Source organism: Panthera uncia (assembly GCF_023721935.1).
Source record: "Panthera uncia isolate 11264 chromosome A3 unlocalized genomic scaffold, Puncia_PCG_1.0 HiC_scaffold_11, whole genome shotgun sequence".
NCBI lineage: Eukaryota > Metazoa > Chordata > Mammalia > Carnivora > Felidae > Panthera > Panthera uncia.
Genome location: NW_026057578.1, coordinates 20,718,135 through 20,734,197, shown reverse-complemented (window position 1 = coordinate 20,734,197; position 16,063 = coordinate 20,718,135). Strand labels below are relative to the sequence as shown.

General features: G+C 48.3%; 2 protein-coding genes across 4 annotated transcripts in view; both read left to right on the top strand.

Moving 5' to 3' along the window:
* The window catches only part of RALGAPB (Ral GTPase activating protein non-catalytic subunit beta), an 89,020-nt gene extending 82,279 nt beyond the window's left edge, over nt 1–6,741 (top strand). For both annotated transcript variants that reach the window (XM_049650800.1, XM_049650799.1), the window contains exons 29-30: nt 2,164–2,312; nt 2,802–6,741. In XM_049650800.1, the coding sequence (XP_049506757.1) occupies nt 2,164–2,312; nt 2,802–2,995 (343 nt within the window). In that variant the 3' untranslated portion in view covers nt 2,996–6,741. The remainder of the gene's footprint in view (nt 1–2,163; nt 2,313–2,801) is intronic.
* A 990-nt stretch (nt 6,742–7,731) lies between these two features.
* ADIG (adipogenin) lies at nt 7,732–16,063 on the top strand. Of its 2 annotated transcripts, none has more exons than XR_007462076.1 (2): nt 7,732–9,650; nt 10,792–11,376. XR_007462076.1 is itself a non-coding variant. In XM_049650805.1 (2 exons), the coding sequence occupies exons 1-2, from the start codon at nt 9,515–9,517 to the stop codon at nt 13,049–13,051; spliced, it is 255 nt and encodes an 84-aa protein (XP_049506762.1). In that variant the 5' UTR covers nt 7,732–9,514; the 3' UTR covers nt 13,052–16,063. The 2 variants fall into 2 exon arrangements, 1 of the variants encoding a protein (XP_049506762.1); XM_049650805.1 differs by lacking the exon at nt 10,792–11,376 and adding an exon at nt 12,933–16,063.

The window sequence follows — 16,063 nt, the reverse complement described above, 5'->3', positions numbered from 1 at the left end:
TCCGATTCTGTGTCTCCCTCTCTCTCTGCCCCTCCCCCATTCATGCTCTGTCTCTCTCTGTCTCAAAAATAAATAAACGTTAAAAAAAAAAAATTAAAAATAGGTTCATAGAGGTGATTCCTCAGTATCACGCATCCAGTTAATGAAGGAGAAAGTGATCTGAACCCAGATGTCTGACCCCAAATGCTAACCTTATCCGGTACGGCAGGGACCTACCTTACCCTTGATTCCAAGCTACATGATCTGTTCATATTGCATGTAAGATGAATTTATTCTGACAGCATTTGATTATTGTTATATCATTGAAGTGAGTAAAGATGATTTATTTTAACATCCTGTTTTTAAATTTCCAGAAGAGGACGTATCATTCTTAAAACTTGTGTTTTTTATACTAAAGTATTTTAAAGCAAATTATAGATATTCTGACATTCTAAATATATCAGTCTGCATTTCTAAAAAGTAAAGAACACTTTTCAAATAAAGATAACGTTATCACAATCCTAAAGTTAGTAATAGTTCCTTAATTGTATCTAATAACCAGCTCCTATTGAAATGTCTCCGTTTCCTCTAAAATATCCTTTATACTGGTCTTTTCAAACAAGAATCCACTCTAGAACCTTGGGTCTGATGTTAATATGCCTTCAGTCTCTTTTACTCCAGGACAGCCCTTTTTGTCTCCATGATGCTGACTTGCTAAAGAGACTAGAGTAGTTCATGAGGTGGACTCTTCCAGAACTAGTTTGGAAGAGAACTTTTAAGTGTCTTGTATTGGTAGTGCTGTTACTGTTTCAATCTTCTTCTTTTTTTAATGTTTACTTTTGACAGAGCGTGAGCAGGAGAGGGGCAGAGAGAGGGAGAGAGAAGTTGTGAAACATTCTCTGTGCTGCTGACAGCAGCAAGCCCGGTGGAGGACTCGAACTCACAAACCAAGAGATCCTAACCTGAGCCGAAGTCGGATGCTCAACCGACTGAGCCACCCAGGCGCCCGCCCCTGTTTTAATCTTTTTAGGTCAAAAGTTCTATGACTAGACTGTAAAAATTGTATTTTGTTGGTAGACTGGCAAAATCAACAACTTGTCTTGCTGACAGAAGTAACTATAGGATTGACTTTTATATGACATATTGAAAATTGACTTAATGTTGCTTTGGCTAGAATCACTTTATCTATATAGAAAGAAAGCTCATTGTATTGAGAACAGAAAACAGGCCAGCAGGTAGCAAGTATCACAGAGTTATAACATGGAAACGTCTAGATGCAATGACATAACCCCGAGCATGATGTGTATCTCTGTCTTCTAAAGGTGAAATTGTGACATTAGCACCTGTCACCTACTCAGAGGCTTTGAGGGCTTTGGCCCTGCCAAGATACAGCCATTTATCACCTCTGCTAAGGAGGACACTTGTAGCTGGCCCAGACTAATGGTCCTCCCAACCTCCTCCCCGCCAACCCCTGAAAAAAAGATTGGAGATCCCCATAGTGGCCCTAACCTACATTCCCTCTTCTGCTCTGAGATGCCAGCATTGACTGGAGGAGTTCTCTGCACTCTGGCTACCCCTGCTTTTGTTCCCTACAAGAAGGAGGAACTAAGTGAAAGTCCCACAGCCGGTTGCTAGATTCACAGCTTCCCACCAGACATTTCTCTGCCTTTTCTTCCACCCTGTGTCCCTGGTGGTTTTAAAACACATTTTTTAGCCCCTCCCCCCTTTTTTGTCCGTGTGAAAAGCCCAAGCCCAGTAATGGGCGTTTAGGGCTACATGTTAGTGGGAGGGGGGCAGCAATATGGGCTCCCAGAAGGAGGATCCGAGCGGACTGACCTGTTGGCTGTTCAGACTGCATCAAGCCTGGCATTGGGGCGCCTGGGTGGCTCAGTTTGTTAAGCTTCTCTTGATTTCGACTCAGGTCACGATCTCATGGTTCACGAAATCAAGCCCCGCATCGGGCTCTGCACTACGTGCGCAGAGCCTGCTCGGGATTCTCTCTCCCTCTCTCTCTGCCCCTCCGCTGAACATGTGCATGCACGCCCTCTCTCTCGTTCTCTCTCTCAAAATATATGAACAAACAAAAACCTGGCATCAAGTCTTCTTAAAATTCTTATATTGCATATGGGGGACTTCAACTTTTATATGTCTGGGGTAAAAGGAGTGTTCTTTTCCTTTCTTAAGATCTACGACTCTTGAGAAAGAAGTTCCTGTCATCTTTATCCACCCTTTAAACACTGGATTATTCCGGATAAAAATTCAAGGAGCCACTGGAAAATTTAACATGGTCATCCCTCTTGTGGATGGGATGATTGTCAGCAGACGAGCCCTTGGTAAGGTCTTCATATATGGCTGAAGAGTTAAGGTTTCTCTCACTTATTTACTGAAACATTTTGTATGAGCCAAGAAGAAGTGGAAATAAGGAAATGGTGATATTACTTAATAGATCCCTTATGTAGAAAATGCTGTGGTTCTTGTAAATAGGAAGCGTGTTCTGTCATATTTTAACTGTGCTTAATCTCCTTAAGTACAAGTAGAGCTACAGTTCGTAAACTGTCAGTCCTGGGAAATGCAGAGAGCTGTTTTATAATCCAGGGCAGGAAATGGGGTGTCAGACCAGATTTTTGCTTTTCTTCCCCCCCTTGTCATTATGTAGTTGTTCTAGCAGTTTTGTCTCAGTGGAGTTTTGTCTCTCCAGGGATGGGGAGTTTCCCAAACGGAATGAAGTAAGTTTGACTTTGCAGAAGGTAGTTCACTTGAATACTGATAGTTCACCAGATGGCTGGTTATTCATGCTGATTTTAATACCCTCTGTTTTCAAGGTTTTCTGGTGAGGCAGACTGTAATTAATATTTGTAGAAGAAAGAGACTGGAGAGTGACTCCTACAGCCCACCACACGTCCGCCGGAAACAGAAAATCACTGACATTGTCAACAAGTACCGGAACAAGCAGTTGGAGCCAGAGTTTTATACTTCGCTTTTCCAGGAGGTTGGACTCAAGAACTGCACTTCTTAGACACTCTCTGTCTAGGACTGTGGAACTCCAGTTTGGGGCTATGATACCAGAGCAAAACCATTTGATAGGTGATCACTGTAAAAAGAAAAATCACTCCCCAAGAGCTTACTGTTTAATCACCAGAATAGAAGAAACACATTATAATTATAAACCCATTTGATAGAAGACTTCCGGCTTTCTAGTGAAATGGGCACCCAGACACAATCATATTCCTCCTGGTAATGATGATATACATTTTAGCCATAAACTTTCTTTTAAAAGTGACAATTTTAGTTAAACATAAGCCTTTTGCGGAGAAGGGCTTTATGCATCTCAGTTAAACACGTGCATTGGTAGTATCAAATTTGCCAATTAGAAGTTGAAGATAGTTTTATACTTCGCTTTTTAGGAGGTTGTGTTCAGAATTAAAATCTGTCTCAGAATCTTCCAGGACATTTAAAGACTCATGTTGATGATAGCATGGAGGAGAAGGAAAGAAATCTCAGCTTTCTGCTCACTCGTAAGTCCATTTGTCGTCCAGATGTCCCAACTGACAGAAACGAGCGTAAATGTGTTTGTTTAGATAAGAAGCCTGACATTAAAATATTTCATGTTTCCTCTCCACATTTCACAAAGTTATCGTCCTCATTACTGCACAGGTCTGTCTGAAGGCCGCAGTTTCTGGGCAGCCTAGGAGCAGATCTAAAATGGAGGCATGGCCCTGTCCCTTAACGGGGACACAGGTGGCATTTGTGGGGTTAAGAGTTGTAAGACAGCAGTGATGCCTCCACTCTCTCCACTGTTGTGCGACTTGGGGCAAAATGACAGGCTAAGCATTCGTGATCCTTTGGTAATTCCTTGGTTCAGTTTTGAGAAATGTAAATTCGTAGCAAGGGTGGAAAATTACTTGGTTTCATCCATTGTCTCTTATTTCAGGACCAAGCAGGAAACTGCAGTAGTTTATGAAGGATTCTAATTTGGGGTTCAGGAAATAGCCTCTCAACTCTACTAATTCAGATCTCTCCCAGAGAGCTGCTGGATTTCATCATAATTGACAAACATTAGTGACCACCCCCTCAGGTGGCCGCTGTTAGAAATGGCTGTTGTTGTCTTATTTTCCGGACTTCTGCCAACTGAAGGCACAACAAATCCCTGCCCGGGTTTTGGAAATACTTCTGTTACCTCGCTGCTACTTTTCTGCCAGGGATAAATGTTTTGAGGTGGCCAGACCCAGAACATCCTTCCAAGGATTCCTGTTACAGAGCTAGAGTGTGCACTGCTCATTTCTCCTATTCCTCTGTGCTTTCTTCTTTATTAAGATTATCTTATGTTAAGAAAGTAAGTGACACGTGAAGTCCAAAGAGGAGTGATCACAGCTGTGTTAGGGGCGGCTTCCCACTTGAACTCTGGTGTCAGTAGACTCTACAGGTCAGGGCTGTAGCGGTGTGTTTGGCGTGACGTTTGGGGAGTTACTCAAATGGTGGGGGATAGCGGAGGGCCTAATTCCCGGTGATAGTTCTGTTCCAAAAGTATGTATTTTGTCATCTGTGAGCAAGAAATGTGGGTGTCCTAGCAGCTCTTGGTTTTAAGTTTGCTGCACCTTTTTCTTCATGTTTGTTTTAAGCTCAGGTAAAGGTTACCTCCTTCTATGACTCCAGTTTCCATTCAGGGTATTATATTATTGAAGAACTGATTTTCTTTTTAATCTGGACAATAAATCAATGTTTCCAGATGGTAGCATGGTGGGGGGGGGGGTTGTATGATTAAGATGAATAAACTCTACCCTAAAAATGTTTTATTAACTCAGCAGATATAAGGTGAGGTTTAACAACTTCCATGGAAATTCCAGATTGGCATTTCAAGGGAAAAATGGGCCCTTTTCCTAGTGGACATGAACAAAGAAGGCTTAAATTGATATGCAACTTGTAACATTCCAGAGGTTAAAAATAACTGATTGTAGGTGTGCTTCCTTGGTGTGATTCTTCAGATAAAACTCCTGCCTTTAGCATAGTTTCACTGTCAGCAAAACACACGGTGACGTGTGTGCTGGGGTAGGCTGCCTGATCCTTCAGTTTGCTCTAGTTTCTGGCAACTCTTTGTAATTCTCATGGCTTTGGTAAGTGAATAACTGTGTGGAATGCGGTTTGTAGTCTGGAAGACTTTGTGATCGATCTCTCCCAGGGAAGGAGGGATAGTTTCAGAGCTGTGCAGCCCCCGGAGGCATGAAACCCCATTGTGTACAGCACAAACAAAACATAGAGTACATATACCTCGTGAGGTGCTCTTTCCTTCTGCTCAAGATAACATTTACCTAAAAAAAGGGAGTGTGGTCAGAACCCTTGGAACCTTCCACTAGTATGGTTTTGAGTTCATGGCGACTAAGTTCACCCAGCTGCCTTTGTTAAAAATCACTTTGAGTTGAATGATGCCAGAGGAGCAGATCCAGTCCCTAGTAATAACCTTGAGTAGTCCACTTGGTAAAGTTGCCCGCATGTATTCATAACCTTCGAAGGGAAGCCAGGACCACTTTGGTCTGTGGCTTAAACAGTGTAGTTGCTGCATTGACAGGTGTTGGGGGGGGAGGGGTGAGCGTGCCATTTGGTGACAAGGACAGCATTAATTACCCAAGGGACAGAGACACGTAGCCCCTCATAGTACTTTTTCCCATTAGGGAGATGGGGGCTTTCCCCCTCTTTTCTGGTTGAGAGCACTGATGACAGGAGGCTTTGCCTTTTCCTGTTCAGCCAACTCCTGCTTTTGTCCTGTGCTTCCCCCTAAGACCTCCTCCCACCTAGCCTTGGCCTTGTGAAAGGAATAGCTGCGTGGTGGGTTGCCCTACCACGTACACCCATGCTCCTTGTTGCCCTCCATTTCCAGGCCCTCGATTTCAGGGCAGCCCATTCTCCTCTGGACTCACTTAAAATACAAAAAAAAAAAAAAAACCAACCCCACATCTTTGGCCAGTAATGTCAGTTGTCCATGGGTTGCGTGTATGAAGCCTTTATAAATGGTTACTTTCTACATGCTCTGGGGAAGCATTTATCAGACTCTGCACAGTGATTTTGAGAGAGACGGAGTCTTCGAGAGTATTTCTGTTGGAAGGTGGAGCTTTACCCAAAGTGGGAATCAGCCTTGCTCAAAGCTAGATGGTAGACGGGACACTCCTAGCAGTGGTTCTCCATTCAGCATTTTTAAACCCATTCAGGTTATATCGTCCTAAAAAGAATTGGTTTCTGTGTTTACATGAAACAGTAGGTTGAATTTCGATGATCTGTTTTAAGGATTTTCATGACAGCCTCTTTTCCTGAGACGGAGAGATTGGAGGTAATCCACCCGCTAAATGTGGAATCTAACTGTGGGTTCTCGGTAGCTGAAGAAGCCATGTACTGTATAGTGTGTTTCTCAGAGTATCAGCTCACATTCTTCAGATGCTTTTCTTTTTTTAATGGTGAGGGAAAAGGTGTGATTTGGGATTCCACAGTGCCTTGCATATAGTAGGCGCCCAATAATTATTTGTTGAAGCAAACCCAAGTTTCCCAAGTCCTTGCCTCTTGCAGTGACCAAGAACATCTTTCTCCTCTGAAGGGCTTGGCAGTTGTGGCTAAAAAATAAGCAGTATCATTATTTGCTTGAAATCATATATACGATTTGTATGAATTTCTGTATGTTGCCAAGACATGATCTTTTTCTTATTGTATTTTCTGTAAATATTTCTGGCACTGAACTGTAAAGTAAAGGCAAAATGTAAATACGAAGGTGTACCCGTGTCCCCTCGCCTCCTGTGTTTTCTCTTCGTCAGTTAGGGAAGAAGGCCCAGAGGCTTGTTTGTATTTATGCCGATCCTTTGTCCAGAAGAAACCCATGGAATATTGAATGTAATACATTTAGTCAATTAAATTTTAAGGAGATTCTTATCTAATAATGTTTTGTGTGCTTTTGGTTACAGGCTGAAGTTTGACTCCTGCAGTGGGTGTTTCTAATTTACTGTTTCCAGGGCGTGCGTGCTCTGCTTTGGCTGACCGTCGTGATTTAGATCTGTGCGTTTTTACTCTGGTTTTGTAGAAGTTACACAGAATACTCAAAATTAGATTAAGTCTTTAAAAAATTTTTAGTTGGATTATAATTCACATACCGTCTTAGTTTCAGGGCATACCATAATGAGTCGCTATTTTTACACACTATGAATCGATCACCTCGATGGGTGTAGTTACTCTCTGTCACTGTACAGAGTTACCACAGAGCTCGTGCAGTGGAAGCCCGGCCAACAGAAGCGCCACCATACAGGGGCTGGTGTTCACCGAGGGCCCGGCCGGCTGTGTTGTAGGAACACGGATATGCTGGCCACGTCCTCTGACTGCCGAAGATCTGGGCTCTGCCAGGGCTAGCAGTCGGGAAAGGGGAGAGACGCAGAGGAAGTCCCCCCCCCCCCCCCCCGTCACCCACTGTCCCTGTGAGGAGGGTTGATTACAGAGGGTTCCATGCAGCCTGATTAGCACCTTCCCGCCTAGCTCTGTGTGGGGGGTTGTACCACTTGAAGAACCAGTGATGAGAATGGTTAGGGTGTACTGCCTCCGCCATGAGCCGCCCTTCCAGCCTGGCACTGACTCGACCGGACGTGAATGTGACCACCCCCCCCCCCCCCCCCCCACCCGAACTGTTGCTGGAAGCCAGGGCTGGGAGCTGCCTCCCCTGCAGTTGTATGTCTGTGTTTGCTCTGCCCTCAGGACTCCGGTGAGGAGTTCTGGTTCACTCTGGTTCTTGGTGGCCAGGGAAGTGTCTCCTTGGGCTGATGGCACAGTGGTCCTGTTTTGGGCTCTGGCAAGAAAACGTGCTGCTGCTCAGCCCTTTGTGACCCTAGTCCCTTCAGGACCCAGTGCCAAGAGATTCCCCCCCCCCGACCCCCAACCTCAACCCAGACCACTCCTGGTCTTGGCCTCTGGACTCTGAGTGGCACAGCCTGCCAAGGCACTGTTTTTCTTAGACACACATTCTAATGCCATCCACCCAGGCGTCCCCCTCTGGGGACTCCAGTCATCCCGACACTGGGCTAAAACGGTCTCTCAACCACTGGCTTCCGAGCTCCAGCTCTCCCGTCCCCTGCCCTGCCTTGCCACCCGTTCCCTATTTTTCTGTGGCTGGCTCCGCTTGCCTTTCTCCCTGAGCTGGTGTCTTCCTTCCTCTTAGGGGCATCCTTCCACCCCGTATCTCCCCGAGGTCTACCACCCACTTCTCGCATCTGCTCTCCCAACCTGGAACTGGGTCTGCCTGACCTTCCAACCCGTGCTCTGTGAGTTGCTGTGATGCCAAAATCTGGGCCGCATCAGACTGGTTGCTCCTGAATGTGTTGCGTCCTGGGCCTCACCTGGAGTCTCTGACTCAGAGCAAGGGGAGCGTAGGAATTGGTGTGTTTCACAGGCACTTGCCCGCAGTAACTGGGGCAGCTGGCCCAGGATCCTCTTGCACAGGGCAATGCTTGTGCCTCCCTCCCCTCCACAGGCAGCAGCCATTCTGCCTGTGAACTTCCCATACATGTCAGGCACCCCGTCTGGCCAGTCTCGCTCCAGTGCCAGGATTTGGGGCCCTGGAGGTCCAGAGCCTCCTTCCTGCCACAGGGCTTTGCACAGGGAGGTGTACGAACTACTTCCCGAATGAATGAATGACAGAAGAGGTGGGAAGAGAGAAGAATGACTTTTGAGAGTCATCTGTGCACCTGGGACACAAAGGAGCAAGGCCGACGCCTTAGAAGCCCCTCACTGAAAACTCTAAATGAGAGGTGCAGAAGCTTCTAGATTAGTCATTTATTGAGGACCTATTGTGTGTTAGAATGTTTTTAAATGGCAGCCCAGTGACCCAGGCTGGCTCAGCAGACTTGTTTGGTTTAGCCAACCGTGTTTTAAATGCTTGATGCAACATTTTTAAGTTGGGAGAGTTCACATAAAAATGCAGGTTTGGGGGGCTCTCTTGGAATAGATGTGGCAATACTGGACCTGCCTTTCCCACACAGCACTTAACTGCCTGAAGCTGTGACAGCTGTCTGCTTTAGATGCACCTCGTTCCACCCAGTCTGCCACCCCCTCACACCCCCCCACTGCCAGCAGGTGCAGATGTGGGCACCTGTAGCCTGGATGACAGGGCCTGGGATCTGGCTGGCTCCTGAAGGAACCTGTGACCTCAAAATACATGAACACCCACCCGAGGGCGATGCTCATCCCATCGTTTATTCTGATTTTTAGCAGCTTGGTGAGATGAGAATTGTTTCCATCTTCTAAGAGGATGCAAGGAGGTGTCCCATGAACCCCTAGGATCTCAGCAGGAATTCAAACCCAAGTCGGCCTGCCTGGAAGCCTGGGCTTTTGTTCTTAGCCAGACTGTCTCCACTGCCACTGACTGCCAAGCTCTCCTTGTGTCTGAAGGACGTTGTGACTTCCTTGTTACGTCACCCACTCAGTCACAGTTGGGCTGAGAGCAGAGTGTGGCCCGGCCCCCCAGGTCCCCAGGGCAGCCCTGCCAGCCTGGCACAGGCAGGCCCGGCTTAGCCACATGCGCATCATGAAGTACCCGCTGGTGCCACTGGTGGACGACCTCACGTTTTCTTTCCTGGTGTTCTGGCTCTGCCTGCCCGTGGGCTTGCTCTTGGTCTTGCTGATCGTCTGGCTACGCTTCTTACTTAGCCAAGGTGAGCTGCTCTGCAGGGGCCCTAATCCTGGAGCCTGGTAGGGGGTCCTGAAGCAACTGCAGAGACCAGTTTCCTTCCTTCCTGCTGGCTGAGACGAGCAGTCGCCTGTAGGGGAAAAGGATTAATCAAGTAGTTTAGTTTCTCGACCTAGAGGCCAAGAGTGAGTCCCCAAGTTCGGAAGCAGTATGTGCGTGTGCACACCTGTGTCCCCTCAGGGCCACTGCTAGCACAGAAGGTCTTTGGTACAAATCAGAAATAGGTGGCCCCTATGGACAGATGAAGTAGAGAAAGGGGCCCTCTCCTGTGGGTATAGCCAGGGCACAAGGCTGGGGGAAGATTTCAGCCCCTGCTGCTCCCTCAGCTGGGTGCTTTTGTGCAGTAAACAACTTAGACGATGGGACATGGCAGCCCTAAGCCTTTATTAGGTGCCCAGGGACCACTCACACTGCTTTCTGCCCGGACTGTACCTCAGGGAGGATCTGGATTCTCTGGGACGCCAGATCACGGAGGCTGACACTTTGCCCTGAGCTCAGTATGTCACCAAGAGGAACAGAAGGCGGGGTGAAGCTGGCCATGAGGGAAGTTGGGGGCCAGTGGCAGGGGTCACCCTCTGCTCCTCAGGTGTCCTGGCTCCCTGGGCACTCCCTTCTCCAGGGGGCCTCTTCCTAGGGAACTCTTGCCCTCCCACCTCCTGCTCCAGAGTTCCATGACCTTTGGCCCGCTGAGGAGGGAGGGTACTGATAGGCTGCCAGCTCTGGTCAGACGGCATTGAGACAGGGGAAGCAGTTCACCCCCAAACCCTCCCCAGGAGCTCAGATGTGGGGTGCTTGTAATGGTGTAATTATTGGGAGTTCCTGGCAAGAGCTTCCAGAAAATGTCTATTTAAAGTACATTCTCATATTCCCAGGACGGACCGCAGCCCTCCCTGAGGGACGAAACGTCAGGCAGCGGGCTGGTGGCTGGTGGGAGTCAGAGCACTTGTCTGTGTGGCTAGAAATGCCGTCTCCCTGGAGTCAAGGAAACGTGGGCTCAGATTTCTAGCCTTGCTCCTGAATAGTTCATCATAATTGCTAACCTTTTCTCTACCCTGTGCAAAGGCTTGTGGTAAACACTGATGTGCATAATTTCATTTAATCCTCAGAATAACCCTGCGAAGTAATCCTTATCGTACAATTGAGGAAACCGAGGCTTGGGGAGAGAAGCAACGTGCCCAGGTCACACACCTGTGAAGTACTTACGAGTGCCGGTTATCTGGCGTCACCTCCTGCCTCTGCTGCCTACCAGCTCTGTGACTTGGGGCAAGTCCTCTCTCAGCCTTGGGTTCCTCATCGACAGAATGGAGATAATAAGGGCCCCTTCCATTTGGGGCTGTGGAGAGAGCATGTCGAGGGTAGGGCATCCAGTACATGTACACACGTGGCACATAGTAGGTGCTTATAGGCTGAGAAATTATCCAGTCAGTGTTTGCTTTTCGTCATGGTAGGAGGACGTATAGGCATGGCTTTGGATGGCTCCTCCGAGGAGACACCTTACCTAAGGTCTAGGGCACTAATCTCCAGCACTCCATTCTCCTTGAAGGCCCTGCTCTAAAACCATCCACAGCCTTCCCTGTCCTCAGACTTTTTCCGACATCTCACACGGCCCCTTGCAATAAGGCCTTTGGTCATTTGCAATGACCGGAATGTGGGGCGAGCAGTCTTCCCTCAGGGTCCCAGTCTTCTTGGAACTCTTAGAGTTACTGCGTCGGTCCTGTCCTTGTGCCAGGGTCTGGGCCTGCCAAGAATTGAGGGACCTGTTCTCAGGACACCCTGGCCTGTGCTCTTCTATTCTGCTGTGGATCTTGTTATTGGAACTCGTTTGGCCTGGCATCCAGTGTGAAAAGCAGACAGGACTGGCTCTGATTCCTCCTTACCACCCCCATCCGGCCTGGCTCAGCAGGGCAGTGCCAGGGCCCAGAAGGCAGACGGTTTGAGCAGGGAGTGCCACGTGGCCCATGAGGACGTGCCTTCTCAAGTAGACAGGGGAGCAAGGGGAGGAGAAGGGAACCGCCTGGCAAGATGGCCGTTGAGGCGAGAAAAGGTGGTGGGTGGCTGAGCCCTGCAGAGGCTGGCCAGTGGGGACAACACTAATCCTGGACCATGACATTAAGAGAGAGGGTGAAGCCACATGGTGCCCTTCAAGCGGAAGGTGCTCTGCTGAGGACGTTTGCTTTGTCATTGGAAAGGAATTTGCAGAAGGAAGAAGAGAAACCTCCAAAGAGATGGATTTAAGGCCGAAATGTGCCTTTCGAGGGTCCTGCCCACCCTCGTGGTGGTCCTCGGAGCGAGGTGTTAAATCCAAAGCTACCTTTGAATTCCCTGACCTCAAACAAGTGCACCTGCTGGAACTGCGGAGGGCTCTCTTCAGCCTCCTTTACTTTTCTGCAACCAGTGAAACATCTTACAAGTACAGTAAGAGAAGGAATCTCCCCCATCTCCTCTCCTTTCTCCTTGACCTCACCTTCTCGAGACAAGCCGTGTTCACAAGCGCATGCTCCTATTTAATAACACACGTGGGTTTTCCAAAAAATTGGAGAGGGGGCAGGATTGTTAGCTTGGTTTTCAGAAAAAGGGAGGAGATCCTCCTATATACATTTCTCTGAAACTTGCTTGTAATGTATCATAGACCTCCTGCAAGTCGAAAGCTACAGATTTCATGCAATTGTTTTAACAGCTTCTGACTTGCTGTTGGATAGATGGGCCAGCTCTTTATGCGGTGCAATGTGCTACACTTCAGTCAACCAGATCTCTCATGATGGACACACACACACACACACACACACACACACACACACACACACAGTTTCCAGGGTGTTTTATTGCTTGTGCATGCTTCACCACAAAACAGTGCTGCAGTGGAAATCATTGCATGTATACACTCAGATATTTGTTAATAAATGGACTGGTGGACAAATGGATGGATGGGTCATTGTTGGATTTGTGTCTCCTCAGTGCCGTTCTTGGACCACACCCAATACAGGTAGGTCATTTGCTTGCCTCTAGGGCCCATCCCTATTTATTAGGTAGATCTAGCCACCTTCTGAGTCATAGACAACGTTTTTGGTCCCTGGTCACCTACAAGGTCCTGAAGTCTTCCTGAGATCTCTGGGCTGTCCCATATGTCATGATTCTGCCTTGGCCCCTCAGTCTCGGGGATGCCCAGGCCTGGCAGGGGGCTCCTTTCGGGTCAGGGGTAGGAGATAGGATGTAACCACCCAAGAGGCCTTGTCTTGTACCTCCACAGATTCAGAGGAAGACGACTCAGATTTATGCTTTGAGTGGGAGCCCTGGAGCAAAGGCCCAGCCAAGTTTTGCTGGGAGGGGACACTGTATAGCCAAGAGGAGGAGGAGCCCTGCTGGTGAGCCTTTTCAGCCAGGTGAGACCTTTCTGGGGGCAGGTAGGGGGAGCCTCAGGTCCTACCCAAAGCCTAGGGCAGCTGCTGTGTTGGAGATCTGTTCCCTCCACCACACTGGAGAGCTGATTTTCTCCTCCATGTTGGGGAACCCTCTGTGTCATTCTCTCGGAGACCTGTTTTTGCCATGTTGGAGGACCAGCCTCTTCTGCCATGAAGAGTTCCTTTACAAAGATCCCCTACCCTTTACCTGCGTGACCTCACCCCCCACCACCCTCCTTAGGGTCTTTGCACTGGCTATTTCCTCTGCCTGGAACTCTTTCCCCCACATCCACTTGGTGCACTCCCTCATCTCTGAGGTTGAGCTCAAATGTCCCCCTTACTCCACTCTAGATTGTCTTCTGTGATAGCACTGATCACCTTCTGACCTGCTCAATAATTGATGCATCCAAATCCAGAGCACTCCCGGCCACACCTGACACACAATGGGGAATCACTAGATACTTGTAGAAGGAATGACTCGACAGTGATGATGATGATGATGGCTGATACTCAGTGGATGCCTTCATAGCTACCAGGGCCTTTGCCAAGCATTTCCCTTTCACAAGCTCATTAACGAAATCCTATGAGGAGGATATTATTCTTGCCTCCGTTTTGCAAATGACCCTAATCGGCAGCGGAGTTGAGCGATTTGCCTGAAGTACCAGGGCTCTGGCACCTGGAAGCCCGGAAAGGTCTCATCCATTCCAGTGGAGTTCAATGCCATCCCCGTGCCGACGATGCCGACGCTCTCACCTTCCCTCTCAGCTCTATTAGCTGCTTGACACATTTTCCTGGCTAGAACGGGAGTCTTGATTCCCTTGGCAAAACACAGCACCCGCTCTTCTTCCAGCTCCTCTCCATCTCCATGAACAGCCAGCGCCTCCATGGATTGGTCTCATTCCTTGAGCCGTAAATGCAGGGGCCAGCTTTTACACCTTCTTTTCTTTTCAGCCCATATCCAGTCCATCAGTAAGTCCTAGACTCTGTCTCTCACACATCCACTTCTCCCCGTTCCCACAGCCACGTGGCCTACCCTATTCCCAAATCAGCTGATGCAACCCGTCACTAATCCACAACGTAGGTCACAATGTGGAGCCCCTGGCTGTCTGAGTAGAGAACGGAGGTGGGGTGAGAAGCAGCGACCCTTGCTTAACCTCCGTTACGCCGATTCTTAGCTATTGTGGGTCATGACCTTGACAGTTGAGCGTGCTTTCCCTGGAAACACACACACACACACACACACACACACGTGCATCCACCCGAGTTTTGTGTTCAGGGCCAGCTTCACGGGTGGTAACTTGTGTAGTTCCATGAAGTCCCATGTTCAGAAGAGCCTCATGCTTGGTTTAATGTTCTGCTGGTACTTGTCTTAAAATTCTTAATTTTTGAATGAGGGTCCCCACAGGTTCATTTTTTAGTGGGCCCACAAATAATGTAGCCTGACCTGTTTGTGTATAATTAGTGGGGTAAGAAAAGGAGATTTTTTTTTTTTTTTGGACTCTGCTCAAGAATCCATTTATATAGAGCCCACCCCATTGTGTATCTGTTGTTCTCTCTCACTCTTTCGTTCCATTGTCGTCCCTAGAGCCAACCTTCCATGTTTCTCCAGCCTGGTTTTCCTGGAGTCAGCAGGGCGGTGGCAGTGGCCAAGGTGGATGGGAGAGACCCACCGGGGAGGGAAGAAGACTGCCAAGGGAGGCTCTTCCCTGGGATCCCCGACTCATCTCCTCCATCAGTGGACACACAAAAGCCTCCAAAGGACCCTGCTCTTCCCCTACTACAGACAACCGCCCAGGGTCCCCGGGGAGGAGCCCGAGTCTGTGAAGGTGGTATAAGCAGGCACAAGGGGAGAAGTTGGCCAATTGAATTTAGAGGAAGTCCTAGGACAGGGCTGGGCCAGAAGGTGTAGGTCCGTGTTAAAGAAACAAGGAAGGTTCCTGTGCTCAGGAGACCCCGTAACAAACCTGCTGGGCCTGGCCAAATCCATTCACTTAACAACCCGTGGGGCCTGGGCCTAACCCCTGGCACTGACTTAAACTGTCCTTGATCTTCTTCGGGACTCCCTGACTCTCTCCCATCTGGTCAAGGGACTGGGGGAATCTTGCTTTCAACTTCCTTTCTCTAATTTCAAACTCACTCCTTGATTCGCCTTTAGGTTGATTTTAATAACAATTCGTTTTATGAATATCTATAGAGTATTTACCATATGCCTGGTTATGATAAAAAAAAATAGCTCACGTTTTAACAAGCACTCACTGTGTACCAGGTGCTTTTCTGTGTATTTATAACAGAGTTTTTAACCCTCACAACAATTCTGTGAGGTCGGGTGTTTGGTTATCCCTATTTCACAGATGGGGAAAATGAGGCAAGAGTGGCTTTGGGGGCTGGGGGGCTCGGTGTTCTGTGGTTCGAAGAAATCCCCTGACTTCAAACCCTCACTGGCTGCCCAGGGGCAGCAGAGTTGGTGGGAGAAGGAGACAGGCCCTCCAGGTGTCCCCTCCTCTGCCCCCACACATCCCACCAGTCACCACAAGGCTCTTGAACTACCCAGACGAGAGACAATGGAGCCTGAATTATTATCTCGTCTAGATGGTCTCACCAGTTCTGCTTTTTCTGCTCTGTCAGAAGGATCCATCCAAAGCACAAATTGCAGCAAGCCTTTCCCCCTGCTTAAAGCCCTCTATGGCTCCCTATTGTCCTAGGGCTAAAGTCTGAGTTCCTTATGTGGTGTAGAGAGCTGCCCTTGGAGAGCTGAGCCCCACTGAATTTGCGGGACAAGGTTTCTGTTCTTAGCAACAAGGCTTCAGTAAATACCCTTGAACTCTTGTCTCCATATGCGAGTGTGCTTCTATCTAGAGGATAAATTCCAGGAGGGGAGATTACTGAATTTAAGATCGATCACATTTTGCAGGTTTTACTGACTGGCCCCACCATATGGTAGCACCGAGGGTGTGCATTAAAGTGCCTGTTTCCCCCAGGC